Source organism: Bos grunniens, chromosome 1 (assembly GCF_055505025.1).
Source record: "Bos grunniens cultivar Pamir isolate PY7600 chromosome 1, Bosgru_T2T1.0, whole genome shotgun sequence".
NCBI classification, from domain to species: Eukaryota; Metazoa; Chordata; class Mammalia; order Artiodactyla; family Bovidae; genus Bos; species Bos grunniens.
Window position 1 is genome coordinate 51,109,758 of NC_141165.1, and position 26,087 is coordinate 51,135,844.

Consider the following 26,087-nt stretch of genomic DNA (forward strand, 5'->3'; position numbering starts at 1 on the left):
TCCAACTGTATTTTAATAATTAAATCACAGATCAAAATGACTGCTCAAATCAATCAGACTTTCTGGTAAGTTAGTCCCTGAAAACTGTCCATAAAACACAACAAAACCTTGGCAAAACCTCATTGCTCTTGGTACTCTTCAGAGGTTTTTATACCTACTAGTCTATGTTTGTCTCTAAGAGACATTTGAAATAAAGCTAAAATGTCAGTTTGGTGCTGAGTTTGGAGTACATGGGAGTGCGCAGTCACTTAAGATGCATGGCATGTCATTCAGGTCCCTTGGATGTGTCCTAGAGGTAGATTTAGCCTTGTAGAGACTAATGTGTTCATGCAATCACTGATTCTGTGTTGTATACCAAATGAACAGCTAAAAAATACACCCTTGATGACCAGATTAAAGCAAGAGTAAACACATTAAAGCTATTGGACTTTACAAATGAGACTGCTGCTCTTTTTCTTTTGGTTAAACACATTTTACATTCTGATGCGTATCCTGGAATTTTCTAATTTCTCAATGCTTCTGGGTTGGAGTGACCGTTAAGTTGGGATTCCACATAGAAAAAAGAAAAAACAGTTCGTGGCCTGAGGATAAGATAAAAACATAACAGAAGCAAGAAATAGGAGGTATCGAGAATTTGGGTGCTTTCACTTGGAACAGGAATAAGCCTATCTTTGACTCAAAATGAGATAACTTTAAAAAATGTATGCAGTAAAAATTGTTTAGGGTTAACACAACTTTCACCCAGCATTATACCACAATAACAGAGTATATAACTGGTATTAGGTGATAAAGTTAGATTAGCTATACACATATGTAAACTTCAGCAACATGACATGTCACACTTCTGGGAAAACTGTTCAGTAGAGAATATCCATCTGTAAAGGTTTTCACAAGATGCAGGAAGGAACAGTGTGGAATTTAGAGATGAATAAATATATACACACACCCATGCACACCTGTAATACTATGATTACGTGAAATGCTTAGATGTGAACAGCACCTGAAACTTGGAAGAACAACAATAAAAGTTAATCACCAGATTACTAAATTTGTAATTGGGTATAACAAAGCAGGAAAAAAAATGTGGCTTTGGATTATTTTTATCCTTTTCATTAAAAATAATATTTGATAGCCAGATTAGAACATGCAGTCTGCAAAGTCTTGTCTTCCACTCCTTTCTTTGGATAGAAAGTTTATAACATAATATGAAGGATGTGATTAGAGATTCTGGGACAGGCATTTGTTATCTGGATTAGAGTAAGAACTATGGACGTTTCCAGCATCAACCACAGATCTAAGGAAATAGGAATCAAGAATTACAAAACCCCACCTTCACTTCAGTGATTGGTTATATTCTCTCTCTTTTCTTCCCTTTTTAGAAATACAGTGGTGACAATCTATTCAGATTTTTGAGGTAACAGCTACAGATCCTGGTAGTTTAAGCAGAAAGGGGACTTTAAGGATTTTAGTGGTGCCTCATGGAATCCAGGTAGCTCAAACATTAAAGAATCTGCCCTCAATGAGGGAGACCTGGGATCTTCCCTAGGTTGGGAAGATCCTCTGGAGAAGGGCATGGCAACCTACTCCAATATTTTTGCCTGGAGAATTTCATGGACAGAGGAGCCTGGTGGGCTACAGTCCATGCAGTCGCAGAGTTGGACACGACTGAGCGACTAACACTTTCACTTTCATGGAATTCAGTGAGGCCTAGGGAACAATTCACACTCAAGACTCAAAACTTTCAAGGAGTCTCCAGGGGCTTCTTCTTCCAGCTCTCACAGGTTAACTGGTATTGCACTAGGCCATCCACAGTAAACAGTAAACTGTGAAACTGGATAAACTGCGCTAAGCAACTGTGTTCAGACACTGGGCAACCCTGGACTATAGGGAGTGCAAGATAGCATCCTTGGGCGAAGCAGTCACAAGTTCATGATCACCTCAGTTCTCTGTGAGCAGACACTTTTCTGACTGTGGCACAGCAACCTGGAGTACAAGCAGAGATAGACTGAAGTGAAGATAAAGGATGTGGCTGGAGTCTATGGAGAGCTTATCAGAGGGGGAGCCTTGGAAGTCTACATGTGGGCCCCTCATGAGCCCTTAGCTGAGGGATCACTGAATGTGCACAGGGGCCAGAATCCAAGACTCAGCCACAAGTGGCTGCTGTGGGGCTGAGAGTGGAATAGAGACACTGTAAATGAGTGTTGTGGGGAATATCAAGTTCTGGCCAAAACAGAGTGGAGGGACATCACACTTAGGCTGTGTATTAGAAGTAAGGACCACTCTCTCAAAGAAGGCCCATTTCAGATCTAGCCTGCTGCTGCTGCTAAGTCGCTTCAGTCGTGTCCGACTCTATGCGACCCATAAGACAGCACCCCACCAGGCTCTGCCGTCCCTGGAATTCTCCTGGCAAGAACACTGGAGTGGGTTGCCATTTCCTTCTCCAATGCATGAGAGTGAAAAGTGAAAGTGAAGTCGCTCAGTCGTGTCCAACTCCTAGCAACCCCATGGACTGCAGCCTACCAGGCTCCTCTGTCCATGGGATTTTCCAGGCAACAGTACTGCAGTGGGTTGCCATTACCTTCTCCAGACCTAACTGAGCCTAAATTCAAGTGTTGACAAGATCCGCAAGAGAAAATGGGGAAGCTGAGTAACAACTAACTGAAGGGTCTTGGGAACACCTCAGGCTTTTACAGACTTGCTGAGACAAACTATAACATGTACCCCCTGCTACTTCCATCAAAAAAAAAAAAAACCCACTTAAAAAAAGATCAAGACTATGACTAGATAGTAACTGAACTACTTACTAGAACAAAAATCAAACATCAAAAATCTTCAGGGAAAAACAGTAGAATCCAGAATATTTACAGATTTTCAACATAACACTCACTTTGCCTAGTACAATATAAACCTGAGAAACTATTAGACATGCAAAGAAACAGGAAAATGTGAACGATAGTCAAGAAAAAAACAGCTGCTGATGGTATTCAACTCGGAGAAGCCCAGATATTGATCTTGGTAGATTTTATAGCAGCAACAATAAATATGATCAAAGAATTTAAGGCCACTATGGTCTTAATAAGAAAACAGATAAAATAGAGAAGTGGAAAATTAAAAATAAGAATTCTAGTACAGTTAAGTAATAAACTGGAATGAAAATTTCACTGAACTGGCTTAACAGAACTTGGAGATGGCAAAGGAGTGAGTAAATTTGATCAATACAAATTACCTGATCTGAAGAAAAGAAGAAAAAAGATTAAAGGAAAATTAATGGAACACATTTTACAAAGACATGTAGGAGACTATAAAACAGTGTAAGTTATATGTTACTCAAATACCAGAAAGAGTCAAGAGTGAGGATGGGACAGAAAAATAACTGAAGAAATAGTGACCATGAATTCTCAAATTTTATGAAAAACATCAATGTATGAAACAAGCAAGATCAGCAAACCACAATGAAGCAAAATACAAATAAAGCACAACCCACAAAGAATTATCTGACTCAAAATGTCAATAGTACCAAGGTTGAGAAGCCTAGCTCTAAAGCAATCAATTAAAAAATTAATTTCAAAAATAAGAATGAACAATAGCTAAGGCATCAATCAAGGAAATTAAATGATAAGCTAGTGATTACTCACTTAACTCAAAAGAAGGCAAGAAAGGGTCCACAGAGGTGCAAAGTAGAAAGTACACTTAAAACCAATCATAAAAATCATATTAAATAAAAATGGACTAAACACTCGCTAATGTGGAAAGTCTTTTTTTTTAATGCTGCTGATATTTAAAAACTAGATATTTGCATGGGAAATGAATTTCAAATGCTTTCTCACTCACTCTGAATAAAAATTTAAATTGGAGATGGATCATAGACCTAAATGTAAATCCTAAAACTATAAAACTTCTGGAGGAAAACATAGGAGAAGATCTCCCTCACTTTGGAGTAGGTAAAGGTTTCTTGGGTGAGGCACAAAAAGCATAAACCATAAAAGAAAAACTGTGTAGAAATACACAATTGTCCAAACACTTTTGAGAACTATTTGGCATTTCATAGAAAACCCTGGTTGCTCAGTGGTAAAGAATCCGCCAGTCCAGGTTCGATGCAGGATACTGGATGCTTGGGGCTGGTGCACTGGGACGACCCAGAGGGATGGTATGGGGAGGGAGGAGGGAGGAGGGTTCAGGATGGGGAACACATGTATACCTGTGGCAGATTCATTTCGATATTTGGCAAAACCAATACAATATTGTAAAGTTTAAAAATAAAATAAAAAAAAAAGAATCCACCTGCAATGGAGGAGACTTGGGTTCGATGACTAGGTCAGGTAGATCCCCTGGAGGAGGGCATGGCAACCCACTCCAGTATTCTTGCTGGGAAAATCCCATAAAAAAAGGAGCCTGGCTGGCTATGGTCCATGGAGTCTCAGAGTCAAACACGACTGAAGTGACAAAGCATGCATGCACCCTGCTGCTGCTGCTGCTAAGTCACTTCAGTCGTGTCCGACTCTGTGTGACCCCACAGATGGCAGCCCACTAGGCTCCTCTGTCCCTGGGATTCTCCAGGCAAGAACACTGGAGTGCGTTGCCATTGCCTTCTCCACGCATGCACCCTATGACCCTGCAATTCCATTCCTAGGTGTTTACAGAGGGAAATGAAAATATAAATATACAAAAAATCTAATACAAAGATCTTTATAGCAGTCATTCATAATCTCTGCAAACTAGAAACAACCCATATGGATAGCCAAATTGCCATTCACTCATGTAAAGGAATAATACTCAACAATTGAAAGAAATTTCTGACACACAAAACATGGATTAATGTCAAGCACATTATGTTTAATCAAAGAACCAAGACTTCAAATAATACATACTGCATGAATACATTTATATGAAATCCCAAATAGGCAAGACTAAATCTATAGTGAAAGAGACCAGGAAGTGGTTGCTCTATAGTGGGGGTGGCATAGGAGTAGGGATTAGAGAGTGGCATTAGAAGCCTTTCTGGGATGATGTAAGTGTTCTATATCTTGTTTTAGGTGATGGCTGTACAGATGTATAAAACTGTCTAAAGTTATTGAACTGAGCCCTTAAGTTCTGTACATTTTATTGTATGTTAATTGTACCACTATAAAAACTTTCATTGACAATAGCATCAAAATATATAAAATACTTAGGAATAAATCTAATGAAATATATGCAAGATTGTAACATTTTTACCAACTTCAGAATATTGCTGAGAAAAATTAAAGGAAATCTGAATAAATGGAGAGATAGAACACATTCATAAACTGGTGGACTCGATAGTATGAAAATATCCTTTCCCCCCATTTTTTATACTTAATACAATTCTAATCAAAAGCCTGGAAAACTCTTTAATAGAAACTGACAAGCTGATTCCAAACTTTTCATGAAAATTCAAAGGTCATACAATAGCCAAAAACAACATTGTGAAAGTTGGAGGATCTATATTATCAGATCTTAAGACCTAGCAGACTTCCCTGGTGGTCCAGTGGTTAAGAATCTGTCTACCAATGCAAGAGACACAAGTTCAAACCCTGGTCCGGGAAGACCAGGAGCATAAAAAATACCAAGGGGCAACCAGATCATGGCATCCAGTCCCATCACTTCATGGCAAATAGGTAGGGAAACAAAGGAAACAGTGAGAGGCTATTTTGGAGAGCTCCAAAATCACTGCAGATGGTGATTGCAGCCATGAAATTAAAAGATGCTTGCTCCTTGGGAGAAAAGCTATGAGCAACATGCTGCTGCTGCTGCTAAGTCGCTTCAGTAGTGTCCGACTCTGTGTGACCCCATAGATGGCAGCCCACTGGACTCCACCGTCCCTGGGATTCTCCGGGCAATGAGCAACCTAGACAGCATATTAAAAAGCAGAGACACTACCTTGCCAGCAAAGGTCCGCCTAGTCAAAGCTATGGTTTTTCCAGTAGTCATGTATGGATGTGAGAGTTGGACTCTAAAGAAAGCTGAGCGCCGAAGAATTGATGCTTTTGAACTGTGGTGTTGGAGAAGACTATTGTGAGTCCCTCGGATGCAAGGAGATCAAACCAGTCAACCCTCAACTAAATCAGTCCTGAATATTCATTGGAAGGACTGATGCTGAAGCTGAAATTCCAATACTTCGGCCACCTGATGTGAAGAACCGACTCGTTGGAAAAGACCCTGATGGTGGGAAAGATTAAAGGCAGGAGGAAAAGGGGATGACAGAGGATGAGATGGTTGGATGGCATCACTGACTCAATGGACATGAGTTTGAGCAAGCTCCAGGAGTTGGTGATGGACAGGGAAGCCTGGCATGCTGCTCCATGGGGTCCCAAAGAGTTGGACATGGCTGAGTGACTGAACTGAAGAAGGGGCAACTAAGCCTCAGTGAGCCGCAACTACTGAAGCCATTGTGCCCTGGAGCCCGTGCTCCAGTTCCACAATGGGAGAAGCCACCATAGTGAGAAACCCGAGCACCACAACTAGAGAGTAACCTTGCTCACCGCAACTAGAGAAAACAGCAATGGAGACCCAACAAAGCCAAAAAAAATTTTAATTAAAAAAAATAATAAAAACCTTAGTATACGGCCAGAGTAATCAAGATAGTATGGCAGTGATGGAAAAGCAGATTTACAGAGCTATGGAATAGAATTAGAGTTCAGGGGGAAAAAAGTCAATATACATATCTCCCCATTCATTTTCCCCTCGTTCCTCTGCAAAGAACACACTACGTGCTTCCAATCTCTGTCTTCCTGCTGGCAATCTTTCTAGACTCTGGCCCTGGGGGCAGCAGCTACGTCTTCTCCATTGTGCCCTCCACTGTTTACAATCATTCTTTAGAATCAAATGGTGATTTAATGAAATTTCCCAGGTACTAAGTACCTACTTCCTGTGGGGTCCTTCCCATCTCCTGCTGCTAAGTCGCTTCAGTCGTGTCTGACTCTGTGTGACCCCCATAGACAGCAGCCCACCAGGCTCCCCCGTCCCTGGGATTCTCCAGGCAAGAACACTGGAGTGGGTTGCCACTTCCTTCTCCAATGCATGAAAGTGAAAAGTGAAAGCGAAGTCGCTCTTTTGTGTCTGACTCTTAGCGACCGCATGGACTGCAGCCTACCAGGCTCCTCTGTCCATGGGATTTTCCAGGCAAGAGTACTGGAGTGGGGTGCCATTGCCTTCTCCGTCCCATCTCCTACTTCAGTGAATTCTTGCGGAAGCACTACATGCCAGACACAATTATTACCTCCCTGGTGCATTAAGGCAAATGAGGCTCAGAGAGAAGGTAACCTAGCTAGTAAGAGGTGGCACTAAGATTTGAACTCAGGTCTGTACGACTCCAAAGCTGACACTGGTATTTCTCTCAGAGGAGACTTTTCAAGTCCAGACCCTGTTTATTCTCCACTTCCAGCGTCCTTACCAAAGGACTCTCCAGCTTCTTTTACTTCCTTTAAGGTTGGGAATTCACTCTTTCCTGAAGCAGCCTTCTCTCTCTCTGGTTTTCTCTGGTCCTGCACTAAAATCTCTCTCCCTGCTAACACCCCCTACTATCTTGGTCCTGCTTTCCAGAGTCACTCTGGCTGTTTTCTCTGCACAAGGCTTTCTCTTCTCCAGGTTGATGGCCCAAGCATCTTTAAATCATCATCTGACTCTGAAGAGAATGAGAACTATTAATACTATCCCTCTTTATAGATGAGGAAATAGAGACCCAGAAAAAGCAAAGTACACTCCAGGTAAAGTGCTGAGATGAAGGCAGATGGGCCAACATGGGCCTAGGGTACCTGAGAAATAAAGGACAGGGTGGAAGAAGACTGGTGTGCGAGGTGCAGGGTGGAGGTTGGGGGTGGGGAGTGGGCAGTGCTGGGCTTCATTTGCAGTTTGAAACCAAACCGCTGAAGCTGTTGACCTCCAAATGTCAAATTTACCCTTTTGCCCTCCTGCCTACCTGGGATGGGAGAGCCTGGTGGGCTGCAGTCTATGGGGTCGCACAGAGTCGGACACGACTGACGCGACTTAGCAGCAGCAGCAGCCACCTGGTACAGACACCAGCCTGGGGTTGGCATCCATAGGAAGCCTTGCTGCCTCCTGTGAGGTCTGGTGGAAGTGAAGCCCTCAGAGTTGCGGGTCCACCAGCCCTGCCTTAGGTCAGCCATGGAAAGGGGACTGGCCCTGGCAAAGGGCTTATCTGAATGTCGGCCTTTTTTGTTTCTGTAAACTACTGCCCTTCCACTAGCTGAAGACCTCAGCTCTGGAGCTTTCCCCAGGGATTATAGTCTTAGCCTCACTGACAATCCACCGAGAGTTCAGTGTAAACTGTGGGCTTTGTGTGATAATGATGTGTCACTGTGATGACAGCCAGTGTAATACATGGACTGTTCTGGTGGAGAATGTTCCTGGTCGGGGAGAGTGTGTGTTTGTGGGGGCAGAGAGTATATGGAAATCTCTATACTTTCTTTTCAGTTTTTCTGTGAAACTAAGACTGCTCTAAAAAAATGAAATTTATTATTATTTTTTAATAGCTTTATTTTCTTGGGCTCCAAAATCACTGTGGATGGTGACAGCAGCCATGAAATTAAAAAGATGCTTGGTCCTTGGAAGAAAAGCTATGACAAACCTAGACAGTATATCAAAAAATAGAGACATTACTTTGCCGAAAAAGGTCCGTATAGTCAAAGCTATGGTTTTTCCAGTAGTCATGTATGGATGTGAGAGTTGGACCATAAAGAAGGCTGAGTGTTCCAGAATTGATGCTTTCGAGCTGTGGTGCTGGAGAAGACCCTTGAGAGTCCCTTGGACAGCAAGGAGATCAGACCAATCAATCCTAAAGGAAATCAACCCTGAATATTCATTGGAAGGGCTGATGCTGTAGTTGAAACTACAATACTTTGGCCACCTGATGTGAAGAACTGACTCATTTAGAAAAGACTCTGATGCTGAGAAATATTGAAGGCAGGAGGAGAAGGGGACGATGGAGGATGAGATGGTTGAATGGCATCATCAACTCAGTGGATATGAGTTTGAGCAAACTCTGGGAGATGGTGAAGGACAGGGAAGCCTGGCGTGCTGCAGTCCATGGGGTCACAAAGAGCTGACATGACTTAGTGACTGAACAACAAATATCAAAATTTCCCAGATTTATATCTCCTTAGTTGAAGACAATGCTCAGACTTAGATTGCTTAGCCTTAATTCTAAATTCTTTGAGAGGAACTGCAATTGCCCAATAATGTCAAGCTGACCATTGGGCTGTCCCCAGGGAGCTGGGATCTTAGGACTGGGGGAATCCTCATGGCTTGAGTCACACTGTACTGACCATGCAGATGGAGTTAGTGGATAAGACATTTCTCAGAAGTAGAAATTCTCCAGGAGGTTGTTCAACAGACAAAATAATAACTGCCTGTCCATTTGCTTTTGAATTTAAGAGAAATAAAAATTTTAATTTTTACATATATAATGCTTTTTAAAATTTTACTTCATTTTTATGTTAAGGTTCACTAAAGGAAAGAGAAACAAAATGTGCAGAAATTTTTAAAGATTCATAAAAAAAGAGATTCAATAACAAAAATGAGGTTGTTACTTTCCTCCTCCTCATAGTCATTGACCTAAGAGACAGGTTTGATTATCACTTGACCTTTTGAACACCAAGTTAATCATTTATGGTTTCTCAAGAGTTCTTTTCCTGAAACCTTGAGACATTTCCATTTTAAAGAAATCACAGCAGTCCCGGGGCACAGAAGAATGGCAAGACCTGGGTCCAGAGCACTGGTCATTTCATTGTGAATTTACCAAAACCTAGAGATTTTCTGGCTTCTCATTTATGAAGAGGGCAGAGTGAATGGTATTATCATCAAACCCTGAAACTACTTTGTGCCAAGTTCATAAAGCAAACCTCCTCGGATGACACAGGGAGTAAACCATGAAAGGCAAACAAATGAGGCCCTGACATCTTTTCTCCCAAATGAGAAGAGCCGGCTTCACGGTGAGATGCATAAAGACTCCTCAGGGCTCCCTCCCTGACCTCCTGTCCCCCTGCCCCCACAGACCCGCTGCCCTACCTTGTAGACCAGCACCAGAGAGGAGTGCCCACTGCATTCCCATGGGCTTCCTGCAGCCTGGGTGCTGGTCCCCAGCACAATCCACTCTGGAGCCCCAGAGCCCCCAGGTCATGAACCAGCGTTTCCTCTCTACCTCAGATGAATGTTTATGTTCTTAAAGCTTCCCACTCACTGTGAGCACAACCCACTCCGGGCAGGTAAACGGTTCCCATGTCCCTAGTCAGGTTCCCCTCAGCTGTGAGGAACTGACCCCTGGACCCACTACATCCCAAGGTGTGGTTATGACACACCCCCAAAGTCTAGAAGAATATCAGCCCAGGCTTGCCGCTTCAGCTTGCTGCCTTGGCCTTTTAGCCTCAGGCATCAGCATGGAAGCTGCAGGTCCACACAGTGTAGATGGAACCACTGATGAGGGAGAAGGAGGCATTCTTTTTTTTTTTAAATGAGGCCGGAAGAGCCCACAGGAGCCCAGTAGACAGTCCCTACTGTGAAACAGGAGGGAAGCGGGCAGGGCACAACCTTTAAAAGAATAACACAGCCCTTGAAAATATGGCATAAACTGGCTAAAACCGACTAGGCCCAAGATGGTGGAAGGTTCACCTTCCCACAGACCTTAAGCCTCATTATGTACTCACTGTAATACATTAGCACAAGCTAAATAACACACCACCAACACCATAACATCTCTGAGGCCAACCATAAAAGGTCAAAAAGTGGGCAGTGGCCCAAATCCTGAAAATATCTGCTCCTTCCCCAAAGACGAGATAATCCTCCCACTGTAGTTAGCATATGAAATGACACAGGCCACAAAAACTAGCCTCAAGGGATGCTCTTACCTTTTGAGACGGTCTGGGTTCTGTCTTTGCAGTCTGTTTCTCCCAGGGCCGCTCTCACTTTCCAAGATGATCCCAGACCCTGGGGCCTTGAGACGGAGCACGCTGTGTCTGTGGACTATATATCTCTTTTAATAAATCCACTTCTTCCCTATCACTTTGTCTCTCACTGAACTCTTTCTGCGAACAGGGAACCTGAGCTTCAGTAAGTCCTGACTCGAGAGGAGCAATTTGGACTAAAAGACAAGTGCATTCAAGTCCCAGTCAGAGTTGCTTGGTTTCACCTGGGAGCCTACTGCCTCGGATTTGTTCGGATTTGTTCACAACCTTTGTGGGAGAAAGGGGGCAGGGCAGAAGGGCCTGGCGGCTCAGCAGTGAGCCCAGTCTTTGACCTTGAACCGCACCAGCTTTTCCCCATGACATTTTCTGGCCCTGCTTTTTTGCCTTTAACTTAATTTGTTAATGGGCTTCTCTGGTGGCTTAGACGGTAAAGAATCCACCCGCAACGTGGGAGATCTGGGTTTGATCCCTGGGTTGGGAAGATCCCCTGGAGGAGAGCATGCAACCCACTCCAGTATTCTTGCCTGGAAAATCCCATGGACAGAGGAGCCTGGCAGGCTACATACCTTTGCTATATGGGGTTGCAAAGTCAGACACAGCTGAGCAACTAAGCACAACACAAAAACAAATGTTAATATAGTTAAAACATTTATGTTATAAAAATAATTCATCCTTGTTGTTGAGAATGAAGTGATAAAAGGTACTTTAAAGGTAGCAAAGTGGTTGAGAGGCAATTCCTGTTATCAGTTTGATGTTTTCTTCTGCTTGTTTGTGTGTGGTTTCTATATATGTTAGGGAGAAGGGGAAGAGTGCGATTTAAAACCTTTGGTGCAGCTGCTGCAACCTTTTAAGAGAATGATGTAATTCACCATGAGGGACTTTGGTTTTTTAATCTGGAAAAATGTTGTGTAGGGGGTCCTTGAAGGGTAAAATGTAAGTAGCACTGACCTCCACCCTTCCTCCCACAGGTGAGAAGAAAGCATGAAAAGGGCTAAGTTGACAAGACATTGTAGAAATTATTCATTGAAAACCTAAAGGAGGGGTAAGGACTTGCAAACGTGGAAGAAAGGTTAGATGTGAGGGGAGACTATCCGAGTGCAAGTTCTGTGCCTGTCATTTACCTTAAATACAGAGCGATGGTACCCGTTCTTGTTGGGCCCTCCTTTGACTTTAAAAGACCCATGAGTTGCCTCTTCCCATGGGCACAGGGTCTGCCAAGGGACTGCCCACTCAAACTGCCTCTTGCCTCTCAGTGTCCATATTCCCATGCTTGCTTCTGTCACCACAGGCCACCTGTTTTGACTCCTTAAAGGATCTGTCCTGTATTAACTACACATGGGATCTGATAGAGACTGTGAGAGGGTTCTAATGGCTTACACAAAATCCAGAGGAGTTGGCTTAAGATAAATTCCCAGTGGATATAAAGAACACCAAAGATGGGGTTCTGCTACATTTTACATTCACCCTTCCAGCCTCAAAGCTGGCCCCCTTCCAATGCCTCTCTCTCCCACTCCGTATCCTGAAGTAACTGCCTATCAGACCCCAAGAGAAGAGAGCTTTATCCCCAACCTCACAGTCAGAAATACTGTTATAAACAACTCAACTCTGGCTGCTCTTCATCTGGCAAGTTGATTGGAACATGATAATGCCAAGATCACTTAAGCAAGAGCTGGGGGGATATTAAGGAGGGTGAAAGGGCAGTCCTCTCAGGGAAGGGCTCAAAGCACCCTCTCCAAGTGAGCCAGAAAACCTCTGGTCCACTGGGGCTGGCCTCAGATTCCAGATCCCTGAGCCCCTTCTCCTTTTCACTCACGAGGTGTGGCAGATTGTGCTGTGCTTAGTCGCTCAGTCATGTCATACTCTTTGGGACCCCATGGACGTAGCCTGCCAGGCTCCTCTGTCCATGGGATTCTCCAGGCAAGAATACTGGAGTGGGCTGCCATGCCTTCCTCCTAGGGATCTTCCCAACCCAGGGATTGAACCCAGGTCTCCTGCACTATAGGCAGATTCTCTATCATCTGAGCCACCAGGGAAGCATATTATCGGACCCAACTATCCCTTCCCCATCCTGTAAAAGAACAAAATATTCCTGGCTGCCAAAACATGACTTATACTATTTCCAGTGAGACTAAATCCCCCCATCTCTAGCCACCAGTGACACTTAGCCTTGGCAAGAGATTTGCTTTGGTCAGTGGATATAGATGCCAGCGTTTCCACCAGCTCTTTTTCCCTTCCCTTGATAAGGATGACATGCTCCAGACAAGGGCTGTCCTTCAACCGGACCCTGAGGTGAGAAGACACACACAGTAACCAGCGGCATGGCAAGGTAACCAGTGGCATGCGGTATGAATGAAAAGAACACACGGTTGTTAACGACTTCTGGGATCTGTTCTTGCAGGATAATCTGGCAGAAGTTAACATGCTTGGGTCCCACATTCAATGCTTATGGGGCAAGCACAGTAAATGAGCGACACAGAGAGTATATAAGACCACGGGGATGGCAGGGCTGTGGATGGTAGAAGAGAAGCAGCCTGAGGTTAGGCTCCAGTATTGAACTTTGTTGTCAGTTAAAATAAAAAGTGCTGCTGATGTGGTTAAACATCAGAGGCCAAGATTTTAATAATACAGCTGACTAATATTACTTGGAAACAAACATGAAGTTAAAAACAAAAAAAAATGACCCAACCTCTTAATGTTTTTCATAATCATTTAATTCTTTAGAGATTTCTTAAGCACCAATCTGTAGTTGAAAAGGAAAAATCTTCTAAAACTTGGCAATTATTTACATTTTACTTCTTTTTTTAGTCTTAAAAGTGAAGGGACACTTTTATTTCACAAGTTCTTTTTAAAACTTCTTTGAGTTAGCTTCCCAAACACGAATATAAACAACGCAAATTCAATCAAATCTAATCCTACCACAAAAAAAAAAAAACAAAAAACCACCACCTGTGTCTTAAGAGAAAGTGATTCCCGGAATTAGCAAGGGCATGGATTGATTCCACAGAATATTTAATTTATTTTATGATTTTATTGTGATTGGATCAGGTCTGAGATGAGGGAAATGGAAACAGCCTTGTTATAAGGAATCACACGTTATAACACTTCTAATTCAAATTAAGCTTTTTTACAGGAAAATTACAAATGTATGAGTGTTCTAAGAGCTAACTATATACTTTCAAGTTCATATTTTCTCCCAACAGGTTTGATCTTTTGCCGTCATGTAATCCAGGGTAAGAGTCACTTGTCCCGTATCAGGCATAATGGGAAGCTGCACAGCCCCAAGAATATGGGGGCAAGGAGTGCTCTTCTTGGACCAACTAGTAGGTCAGAGGTGACCTACGTCACCACTCCTATGAACAGTGCATTTCTCTACAACATGGAAATGAGACTTGACTTTAGACCACGTAGTAGGTCTTTCCTCTTGATGTGAAACTAGTAACAACAGCAACAATGTTTCTTTATTCTTTTTTATTCTCAAACTGATTGTTAATGAAAAAAACATAGAACAGTTAACTGCAACTCAAATATTAGTCTTCTCTTTCCAACTCAAGCACTGAAATACAATACTCCTTTCCATGATATTCTGGCTATCATGTTCGTTCGTTCTTTTGGGGCTTCAGAGTCCTTTCTAAAAGGAAACATGCTACCTGGCATTCTATATTACTCCAAATTTCCAGGCAGAAAAATGAGACAAATGAAGTGACATCTAAAAATACCACGGATTATGTTTTTTAAAAACAAGACAATAATTTTGATCTTCTTGCTTTAATTCTTCTCTATATTACCACGATGAAATATTTATCAAAGTCCAAGAGATTATTGATATACAATAATGACTACACATTAATGGAGCTATTCATCATAAATTCATCACTGAAGTAACTGGAAAAAAAGTTTATTCTGTTTATGCAGTATTGAAACAACCAAAACATTCAAACATCCATAAAGTGTAAAACTCTAAGTATTATTAAATAATAATTAATAACTCTTTAATACTGCAACATCTTGAAATATCTTCCAAATGACCAAAAACAGATTAAACTTTGTTCAGAAATAACTTCAGTTTCTTTTACACAGAACTGTATATTTAAAGAAACTAGTAATCCATGTAAGATATACACAAAACCCTGAACTGACTAGATGCCTCAATGAATAATACTCCACACTGTTTTGTTGTTATGATAAATGAGCTTATAACTCAATGAAACCCATTTAAGAAGCTCTAGACTATAGAATGACATGTTCAAACTGTTTGGTCCTATTAGTTTTATTAAAAAAACCATCCCATTCTTTTATAAGATTTTAATTCCTCTGAATATCACCTTTAACAGGCTTGACTTGATTGTTGTCATAATAAACCACAGTCCAAGTGCAACCCTCCAGTCTCCAGTCTATAGGCTCTACATGAGTTTCAGCTTTGCGTAAGCTGCACAGTGACCTTCTCATGGGTTTTTCATTGGCGATTTCATAGTCTAACAATAACACTTTCCACAAAGTATCCCTCCCTTCTCTAGGCTTTGGGTAGAATGTCAAATTAATAATGACATGTGGTGTTCCTTAGCATAACCTGCCAAAATGTGATGATTTCCTTGGAAGAAAAGCCATGGGCTGCAATCACACGTCTGAGCTGACAGACATCCAAATGGATCCTATATAAAAAGAAAAGGTTGGTGTCTTCTGGAATATGAATGTCCACTTTTAATAAATTCAAACAGATCCCAACATAAACATCTTCAAACTTGATGGGTTTTACGTGACTCATCATTTCATAGATTCTCGGCACCAAATCTCTGGACATTATATAACCCAACCCACTGCAGTAAGGCGGGAACACCTTGAAGGGATATTCCTGGTATGAAATATGGGTTTTTTGGTAAAATCCTCTGTAGGAATAATTATCAATTAAAGGATAACCTGTGAAAAACTTCTCTGAGTGGTTTAAATTTAAAAGATACTTCACTAAATTGCCAGTATTGATGAAAACATCAGTGTCTGTCTTCATGATATACCTGGCGTTGGGGCAAAACTCAGTTACCCACCTAAATGCCATAATGGTTTTCAAGGTCAGATTATTGTATGTATCTAAAAAATCCTGTCGTATTATGTCCCCATAAAGGAGGTGTTCATCCTCTAAGGATAATGCTAACATTTTGTCTTCCTTTTCAGCCTGTTGGCCTAATAAGAAAAATGTAAGAACTTCATATCCCCACCAAGACTTCTTTTCACCCCAAGTAACTCTAATGGCCTGCCTGGCTTTCACATCTGAGGGGTGTGAGGTCACCAGGATGACAAGAAATGGGTTTTGATGAGAGCAATTTGAATGCTCTCGAAGTGTGAAGCGGAAGTCTTGTCTGTAAATGGGCTCATACTCATAGAAGTACATCCAGTTCACACGTTCCACCACATTGTAGTGTGGCAGACTGAGGTACCACATCACCAGGAAACTCAGCAGCGATAGCAGCAGAAGGCTCCATTTCAGGGATCTGAGTGACATCCTAGCTGGAAGGGTGGTCAGGAGTGCCGGGGCCATTCACAGCAGCTCAGAAGCATGCAAGCCTTGGGTTCTGGAAGATTTATCAAAGGCCTGCTTAGTATGCCATCACCTGAAACACATTTCCAAATGATACCTGATCACCTCCTTAAAAGAAAAAGAACTGGGAAAACAAATGCATCAAAGCAAAATCAAATACCCTGACCTGAGTCTACTTAATTTCATTTAACTATAAGCAAATGGATACCCACAACCAAAAGTATATTTCAGCATTTTATATCAAGACCAATGTTAAAAACATATTCTTAATTATTTGAAAATTAATACTTCCTGCTTGACATAAATAACTATTGAAATAATTCTTTACTTCTTTTTCATAATAGTAGAGAAGCAATTTATTTTTACTGTAGATTTATTTTGTAACTCCACTCCCCCATTACTCATCTCTTTCTGTCCCTCTGGATATCCAGGATAAAATCATTACTGCAAAGAAATATCAGCAACAAAACCATTAACGTGAAGAGATATTATCAGCGACATGTCTTAACACACAAAGGGTTTTTCTCAGCTGTGGGATCTGATGTGATTCTAGCAAATCTAGAGTAAGAAAAGGGCTACAATTATTCTTGGTGACCTGCTTGATACGGGATGAGATAAAAGTGGAGATAGTTCCTCTGAAAGGCAAGTCTTCTAAACATAAACAGAATAACCATCTCTGGAGTTTTTTAATGTACAAGACTATAAAATAGCTTTTTCTTGCCTCAAATACCACCCCAGTCCCCTTTCTAACTCACTTGCTAAACTCAATGATCAGTCTGGACAACAAGTGCTTAAATTAAAGGTCTGTCTGTAGTATGAGTTTTCATGTGTTTCCCATTCTAATCTGTTCAGAAATCCTGCATAGGATGGGATGGAATCTCTTAGAACTCTAACACAGAAATTCCATCTGAGACAAGAAAGCAGAGCTAGGAGACATGGTGCATTCACAGTCTCAAGCTCAGCTCTGTTTTGGATCTCAAGGATGAAGTTGGTTTACAATTTGGGACCCCACAGGGCTTTCCTGGTGCCAAGATCATGGGCCTCAGTCCAAAGGCATTCATGCACTGTTATTAGACCTTCTACATCCACAGACTGCACCAGGCACTAAGGAGGCCAAAGGAAGAAGGAATGGGAGGAGAACAGACTCCAAGACAACACATAAACATGCCACAATAATGTAGTACAAACTGTTTACGTCAAGGGCCAAGGGCCTTCAGAATAAGACAGATCAACCAACACAAAGGGCAGGCGGAGGAAGCTTCTTGATGATGACCTTTCACCTACAGTTATCTGGGGGAAGGGCTCCTGGGAACCCAGAATTTTCTGTGGAGGGCATACATTAATGTCATTACTTAGAAAGACTGGTTTACCAAGGGTTCTACCCTTGGGTTTATCTTAGGTCTTTGGACACACAGTTCTTCTGTCTGTTTAAAGTGAAAGTGCAAGTTGCTCAGTTGTGTCCAACTCTGCAACTCCATGGACTATACAGCCCATGGAATTCTCCAGGCCAGAATACTGGAGTGGGTAGCCTTTCCCTTCTCCAGGGGATCTTCCCAACCCAGGGATTGAACCCAGGTCTCTAGCATTGCAGCCAGATTGTTTACCAGATGAGCCACAAGGGAAGCCCAAGAATACCGGAAGGAGCAGCCTATCCCTTCTCCAGAGGATCTTCCTGACCCAGGAATCAAACCGGGATCTCCTGCATTGCAGGTGGATTCTTTATCAACTGAGCTATCAGGGAAGCCCCTCTTCAGTCTCTTAATACATATAAAAATGACAGGATCTCAAGACTCCTTCTCCTTTCCATCTGGCCATATCTTAGCTGCCCTGACTACTTATGGCCAATAATCTTTCCTATCTCTAATGTTTTTTATATTTTAAGTCACATAGTACAGTGGAATGCTTCGGCACACTCTCTAGTTTGGTTTAATGTTTGTTTATGTGTCTTGCCTTTCTACTTATATCCTATGACCTTATTGGCAAAGAATGCTTTTCTTTTGACAAGCGTCAAAATAGTTGCTTAAAATTCAACATGAAAAAAAAACTAAGATTGTGGCAACCGGTCCCATCACTTCACAGTAAATAGAAAGGGAAAAAGCAAAATCAGTGACAGATTTTATTTTCTTGGGGTCCAAAATCACTGCGGATGGTGACTGAAGCCATGAAATTAAAAAACGCTTGCTCCTTGGAGGGAAAACTGTAACAAACCTAGACACCATATTAAAAAGTAGAGATACCACTTTGCCGACAAAGGTCTGTATAGTCAAAGCTATGGTTTTTCCAGTAGTCATGTACGGATATAAGATTTGGCCCATAAAAAAGGCTGAGTGCTGAAGAACTGATGCTTTTGAATTATGGGGGCTGGAGAAGACTCTTCAGAGTTCCCTGGACTGCAAGGAGATCAGGCCAGTCCATCTCAAAGGAAACCAACCCTGAATATTCACTGGAAGGACTGATGCTGAAGCTGAAGCTCCAATACTTTGGCCACCTGATGCAAAAAGCTGACTCATTGGGAAAGACCCTTATGCTGAGAAAATTTGAAGGCAAAAGGAAAGAGGGCGGTAGAGGATGAGATGGTTAGACAGCATTACCGACTCAATGGACATGAATTTGAGCAAAGTCTGGAAGATAATGAAGGAAGGGAGAGGAGCCTGGTGTGCTGCAGTCCATGAGCAAAGAGTCAGACATGAGTTAACAACTGAACAAGACAGAGACGGACCTACAGTAGAAGTGCAATGAACAATGACTTGTTTGATACGACATTTCTATTTGTATAAGGATAAAATATAGGTCTGCCCATCCGACCCCCATCCTTCCTTCTCCCCATTAATAGTCTTACCCAGCCAGTTCCCAGAGAAACCTGAAACAGAACAGACCTTGAATGAGAATTATGGAAGAAATTAGTATCTTCTTGCTCTTTTCCCCCACCTGCCCACTAGACACAGCATAACCCTAGGGGGCGAGCACCATCTAATCTCAGCCACTGATGCCTGTACATTAATTACAACAGTTATCAAATGGCAATTTTACATCTCATCCTAATGAATCAACACATTATAACAAATTACGGACAAATAGAAGGATCCTGAGTAATGCACACACAGCAATGGAGACCCAGATACTCTTCCGTAATGGGAAGAATTCAAAACAGCAAATATTACTATAAAAGTTATCCTATATGCATTCTACAAGCCATAGTTCACAAATGTGAAATTGTGTCTGTGTTATTACGTCTATTGCTTATGGGCCTATGAACAAAATAGCAGAAAAAAGAAAAGGAATGGTCTAATCCAGAAGTGGGGGGAAGGTCTTTTAGGACTGGCTGGAACAGACTTCAGGTTACCCACAACACAGATGGCTCCAAAGGTGAAGACTAGAGTCCAAACCCAGCTCCGTTCTTTACCAACCAGGGCAAGCTTGGGGCATGTTATTTCTCTCTAGAAGCCCCAGTTTCTTCATCTCTGCACTGAAGATCTCAATACGGTGTGAATTAGTGACAGTGTGTGCAAAGCACTGGCCAGTGTCAGGTACACAACAAACAGAGGCTGTTATCACGAGCCATATTCCACCCTTGGCATCTGTTTCTTCCCGTTTATGTTCATTAAATTGATTTTTATTGTTGAAAGGGATTGTCCTAAAGAAATTACCTTGATGAATTCTTCTTAACTTGAAGAAATGTATGTTTCAAAGCCATAAACAGATTTCTATTTCTTACCTTCTTTCTTGATTTTTCTCTTCTGAGTGAAAGACCTTCAATTTCACCAACTGAGCATTTGATAGCAAGTAGCAGTCAAAATAATGCTTGCAATTTCTGTAAGATATACAAGAAGCGTAACAAGCATTTACTTATAGGTCAGGGGATCAGAGGTCAGAGAGGGAAAGGGAACCCCCTTCCCTATTCCAATTTGTTTGTAAAGTGAAACATGTGCTGAAAAAATAGTTAAAGAAAACCCTACCAGTTCACAGAATTCAGAAAGTTCATGGATTCATCATGAAGGGCACTTGGTATTCAAGACGCAAACCCTCTAAGTCCTCACGTCAGCTGGTGTCCCATGTCATCCTACCACAGTTCCATGTGCCCTGATAAAGAACTCAGGGTCACTAAAAGAAGTGAAACACAAAACTTCTAAGAGACATTTTGCTTGTATCCTCTCTTTAATTCTTTTTCCCACACGTACATATAAGGTAACCCAGACATGAGACTGTCAACTTCTTCCCAATCCACTCTTTCCCGCTTTGAACCTCCGATTCTGCTCACAAATACCCAAGACACATTAGTAAACTGAAAACTATACAGCACATCTCACTTCTTGCCACAATTCAGGATGTGCAATGTACCTTGATTTTCATCAGTCAAGTTTAAAAAGCAGAACAGAATGTGAAAAACAGGAAGGTACTGATATATGTATCACTCCTTATACCAAAAACACTCCAAATGGGTTAAAGATTCTAAATGGGAGAGAAATAAACTGGTAAGAGCATGAAAAGAAAATATGAGTGAACATTCTAATAATTTTGAAGTGGGGAAGAACTTTCAGTTATCCCATGTAAGGAAACAACCCAGAACTCATAAAGGAAATTTTGATCAAATAAAAATTTCAAAAAATTCTTGAACAAGGTTGAAAACCAAAAATATAAAAAACAGTAACATAATAAAAAGCACAAAGTTGAAAGATTAAAAAAAAAAACAGGATATTTATAATAAAGAATTTATAAGCCAAATTAAGAAAAAGGTCCACATAACTTAATAAGCAATGGATAAATGCAAAAAGAGAATAAATGGCCAAAAGGAAAATTTTCAAAACAATTACAAAAGATCAATAAAACAAGATACTCAAACTCAGTAAGATATTCAAATGATAATAAGCAGAGATATTGATAAAAATCTCAAACTGGAAATTTAAAGGGAAAAAATGACAATACTCAGTTTGTGTGAGGAACAGAGACATTCTTGGACACTTTCTGGAGAGAAAAATTAAATATGTATAAAAAACATGAATGTGTATGCTCTTTGACTAATATCACTGCAAGCAATTTATCTTAAAGACATTTTCAGGCAACTGTGCATACTTTATAAAATAAAAATAATTTTAAAACCTCACAATAGGGAATTGATTAAATAAAATTATGACACATCCATACAATAGTATGTGCATGCTATGTTGCTTCAATTGTGTCCAACTCTTTGCGACCCTATGGACTGTAGCCTGCCAGGCTCCTCTGTCCATGAGATTCTCCAGGTAAGAATACTGGCATGGGTTGCCATGCCCTCCTCCAGATCATCTCGACCCTATACATGTGTTCAATGCTATATACAATGATGTTCATTTATATTGCCTTGATAATTACTAAGTGAGAAATGCAGTAGCAAAACTGCATATATAGTATGATTACTTTTGAAAGATGAAAAGGCAAGTCTCTATAAATCCATATAGCTACACATGCAGAGGAAGATGTGTTCTAGAAGGATGTGTTCCAATATGCCAACAGTTTCAATTCTGTGGGATTTCTGGAAAGACTTCTTTCTTTCCTCTTTTTTTCTTATCATCTGAATTTCCACACTATTTGTGCACTGTCTTTGTAAATAGATAAAAACAAAGTAAAAAAATTGGACTTCATGCTTGCATGTCTCAAAGTTCTACTGAATGATAGTAACCCTAAGTTGGCAGTTAGGACCCCTAATTTCATCTTATCCCAGCTGCTCTTCTCCCAAGGTGTGAGCAAGTACAATTCATGGTATTTCTAGTAGGTATTATTCTCTTTTATCTTAGTAAATATGATATCAATACAGTAAGCGATGCTTTTTAAAATCCATTCAAAACACAGTAATTCTAATATAACTCTAATAGGATATATATTGGGCTTCCCTGGTAACTCAGATGGTAAAGAATTCGCCTGCAATGCAGGAGACTTGGGTTCGATCCCTGAGTTGGGAAGATCCCCTGGAGAAGAGAATGGAAACCCACTCCAGTATTCTTGCCTGGAGAATTCCATGGACAGAGGAGCCTGGTGGGCTACAGTCCATGAAGTCTCAAAAAATCAGACACAACTGAGCAACTAACACTTTTCACTTTCAGGAGGTATATTAGCTAATAATAATAGCATTATATATACACACAAAACAGTTTATAAAGTGTTATTATTATTATTATTATATATTTTTAAATATTATTAGTTACTCCCAATAACCCTATACTGTGGACCAACTGGCTTTATTGTACATAATTTACAGGTGAATGTTAGAGAGTTCAGGTGAAATGAAGATGAAATAACAACATTTTGAAACAGATCAGGACTTATAAAGTGCACAAACTCTAGCTAAAAGAAGTATCAAGGGAATGTATTTTAGTATGAAGAAAAATGAACTCAGGAGGAAGGAAAGGAATGCAAGAAACAAAGGTAAATAAAGAGATTATTGAAAGATAATGAAAACTAACAAATACACACAGTAAAAGAACACAAAAAGTACTTTTTGGTGTGGTTAAAAAGTGAATCCAAAATACTATATAAAAATGACATGGTTGCTGCAAAGAGAGTTTCACTTAATGCATATTAACCTTCAGAGTGACCACTGAAAGAACAGATACGGAACATATACATTTCCACACAGATTAAGAAATAAAAGAAACAAAGCAAGCTAATAGTTCAACAGAGGATAGGAGAAGTAGGGGGGGGGGGAGGGGTGGTGGAAAGCAGAAAAAATGCATGGCAAATGGAAAAGCACAAGAGAAAATGGCAAAACTAAATTCAAATGTATCATCAGAGTAAATATAAATGTCAACTCACTTACTGAAAAACAGAGACTCTCAGAGTGGCTTAAAATTCTGCTGTATACTGCTTATAAGACACATGCCTAAAACAAAACAACACAAAAATTTAAAAATTAGGAAATTTTTTTTAAATCAGGAAAATGTCCATCAGAAATCTGCTGTGGTTATTTATTAACATCATGCTTTTTTTTTAAATTTTATTTTATTTAACTTTACAATATTGTATTGGTTTTGCCATATATCAAAATGAATCTGCCACAGGTATACATGTGTTTCCCATCCTGAACCCTCCTCCCTTCTCCCTCCCCATACCATCCCTCTGGGTCATCCCAGTGCACCAGCCCCAAGCATCCAGTATCGTGCATCGAACCTGGACTGGCGACTCGTTTCATATATGATATTATACATATTTCAATGCCATTCTCCCAAATCATCCCATCCTCTCCCTCTCCTACAGAGTCCAAAACAGAGTAAAGTAAGCCAGAAAGAAAAACACCAATACAGTATACTAACGCATATATATGGAATTTAGAAAGGTGGTAACAATACCCCTGTATACGAGACAGCAAAAGAGACACTGATGTATAGAACATCATGTATTTTAAATGAGCAGCATTTAAAAGGGACAAGACAGGCTTCCCCGGTGGCTCAGTGATAAAGAATCTGCCTGCCAATGCAGGGGACATGAGTTCCACCCCTGGTCCAGGAAGACCCCACAAGCCTCAGAGTAACTAAACCTGTGAGCCACTACTGAGTCTGTGCTCCAAAACCATGGGAGCCACAACTGCTGAGCCCAGGTACTGCAACTACTGAAGCCCTCAAGCCTAGAGCTTGTGCTTTACAAGAGAAGCCCCCAAAATGAGAAGCCCACACACTGCAACTGGAGAGCAGCCCACTCACCACAACTAGAGAAAAACCCACACACCAACAAAGCACACCCAAAAACAAATTTTAAAAATAAATAAATTTTAAAAAGAGACAAGGAGATTTTGTTGCTAATAAAAGGAACCATCCAAAAAGATAATTTAACAATCATGAAGCTACATAAAGATAGAAACATAGGCTCAAAATATATAAAGTAAATCCTGAAAAGTGTGAGTACAAATGGAAAAATCTATAATCTTAATAGGAAATTTTTAACAAGTCTCTCTAAATGGCTAATAGATCAAGCAGACAAAAAATAGGGATATGAGTGTTTCAAATAACATTATTAAAATTACTAATAGTCTTGATTTAGGACTTTTCATTCAATTAAAAAGAATAGGAATATTCTTTTCAAGACCACATGAAAACATTAATTAAAAAACTGATCACATTAGGTTACATAAGCTGTCTCTAAAATTTGAAATTCAATTTAACACAGGCCCCAGTCTGATCATAGTATTATTCTCATATATATATATAGAGAGAAATATATATATAATGTATAATATATACAATATATAATATATATACAATATATGTTCTATAAAATATATTATATTTTACATATTATATAAAATATATTATATTATACAATATATCCAGGACATGGAAGCAACCTAGATGTCCATCAGCAGATGAATGGATAAGAAAGCTGTGGTACATATACACAATGGAGTATTACTCAGCCATTAAAAAGAATACATTTGAATCAGTTCTAATGAGGTGAATGAAACTGGAGCCTATTATACAGAGTGAAGTAAGCCAGAAAGAAAAACACCAACACAGTATACTAATGCATATATATGGAATTTAGAAAGATGGTAATGATAACCCTGTATGCGAGACAGCAAAAGAGACACAGATGTACAGAACAGTCTTTTGGACTCTGTGGGAGAGGGAGAGGGTGGGATGATTTGGGAGAATGGCATTGAAACATGTATAATACCATATATGAAACGAATCGCCAGTCCAAGTCTGATGCATGATACTGGTTGCTTGGGGCTGGTGCACTGGGAAGACCCAGAGGGATGGTACAGGAAGGGAAGAGGGAGGGGGGTTCAGGATGGGGAACACGTGTATATCTGTGGCAGATTCATGTTGATGTATGGCAAAACCAATACAATATTGTAAAGTAATTAACCTCCAACTAAAATAAATAAATTTATATTAAAAAAAAAACATAACTTGAAAAACATAAACAAAAAAAGAAACCTGTCTGGAAGCTCAAAACTCTCACAAACCCAACCTTCGTTTAATCCATAAACTTAAACAGAACACCACAGTGGTAATTACAAAATACCTGCAACTGAATGCCAGCAATTTCAATTTCAAGAAGGCAGCATTAACACCAACCCTTTCCTTAAAATCTACTGGGGAGAAGACAAGTAAATTATGATTGTTGTTTTGCTTTCAAAGAGTGATCTATGGTTCAGGAGAGGCAGACAGCTTCAAGTAAAAAGGAAAAGCTCTTCTTTATAGAAAAATGACAATTATGAATGTAGGTAGAATGACAGAAAAAGAAAATTATTATGTTGCAGTATTTCATGAAATTACTGATTAAGGCAATGATTATCAATCAGTGTTTTAATTATCAAACAAAAGATTGATGGAGATTTAGACATTGTATGATACCAAAGTAATACAACAAAGATTACTTCTTACTTGTAAGGACTGAAAAAAGATAAAATTCACAATGGAGTAATCAAACTGCTACCACTCTCATTCAATCATTAATCTCAGTATTATAAATAATGAAACACATATCGTGTGTTTCCCAATGAGATACAATGAAGTGTACATCCTAGACACAATGTTTAACAGGAATCTAATCACATTTTATATGAAATACACAAGACAGAAGAAAAAGCTAAGAACTCCACAAGGAAACACTCAAACAAACCCAGGAGTATTCTGTGATAACTAGCA

At 40.3% G+C, this 26,087-nt stretch overlaps 1 protein-coding gene across 50 annotated transcripts in view; it reads right to left on the bottom strand.

Moving 5' to 3' along the window:
• Positions 1–13,630: 13,630 nt before the first annotated feature.
• The window catches only part of B3GALNT1 (beta-1,3-N-acetylgalactosaminyltransferase 1 (Globoside blood group)), a 34,366-nt gene continuing 21,909 nt past the window's right edge, over positions 13,631–26,087 (bottom strand). For 7 of the 50 annotated variants that reach the window (XM_086392749.1, XM_086392784.1, XM_086392741.1 and 4 more), the window contains 4 exons: positions 23,258–23,320; positions 20,183–20,278; positions 19,307–19,327; positions 13,631–16,540 (listed from right to left, as the gene is read on the bottom strand). In XM_086392749.1, coding sequence (XP_086248875.1) covers positions 15,472–16,467 — 996 coding nt within the window. In that variant the 5' untranslated portion in view covers positions 16,468–16,540; positions 19,307–19,327; positions 20,183–20,278; positions 23,258–23,320 and the 3' untranslated portion in view covers positions 13,631–15,471. Of the gene's footprint in view, positions 16,541–19,306; positions 19,328–20,182; positions 20,279–20,423; positions 20,569–23,253; positions 23,321–26,087 lie in introns of all 50 variants that reach the window. The other 43 variants (XM_086392855.1, XM_086392843.1, XM_086392804.1 and 40 more) reach the window with 19 other exon arrangements.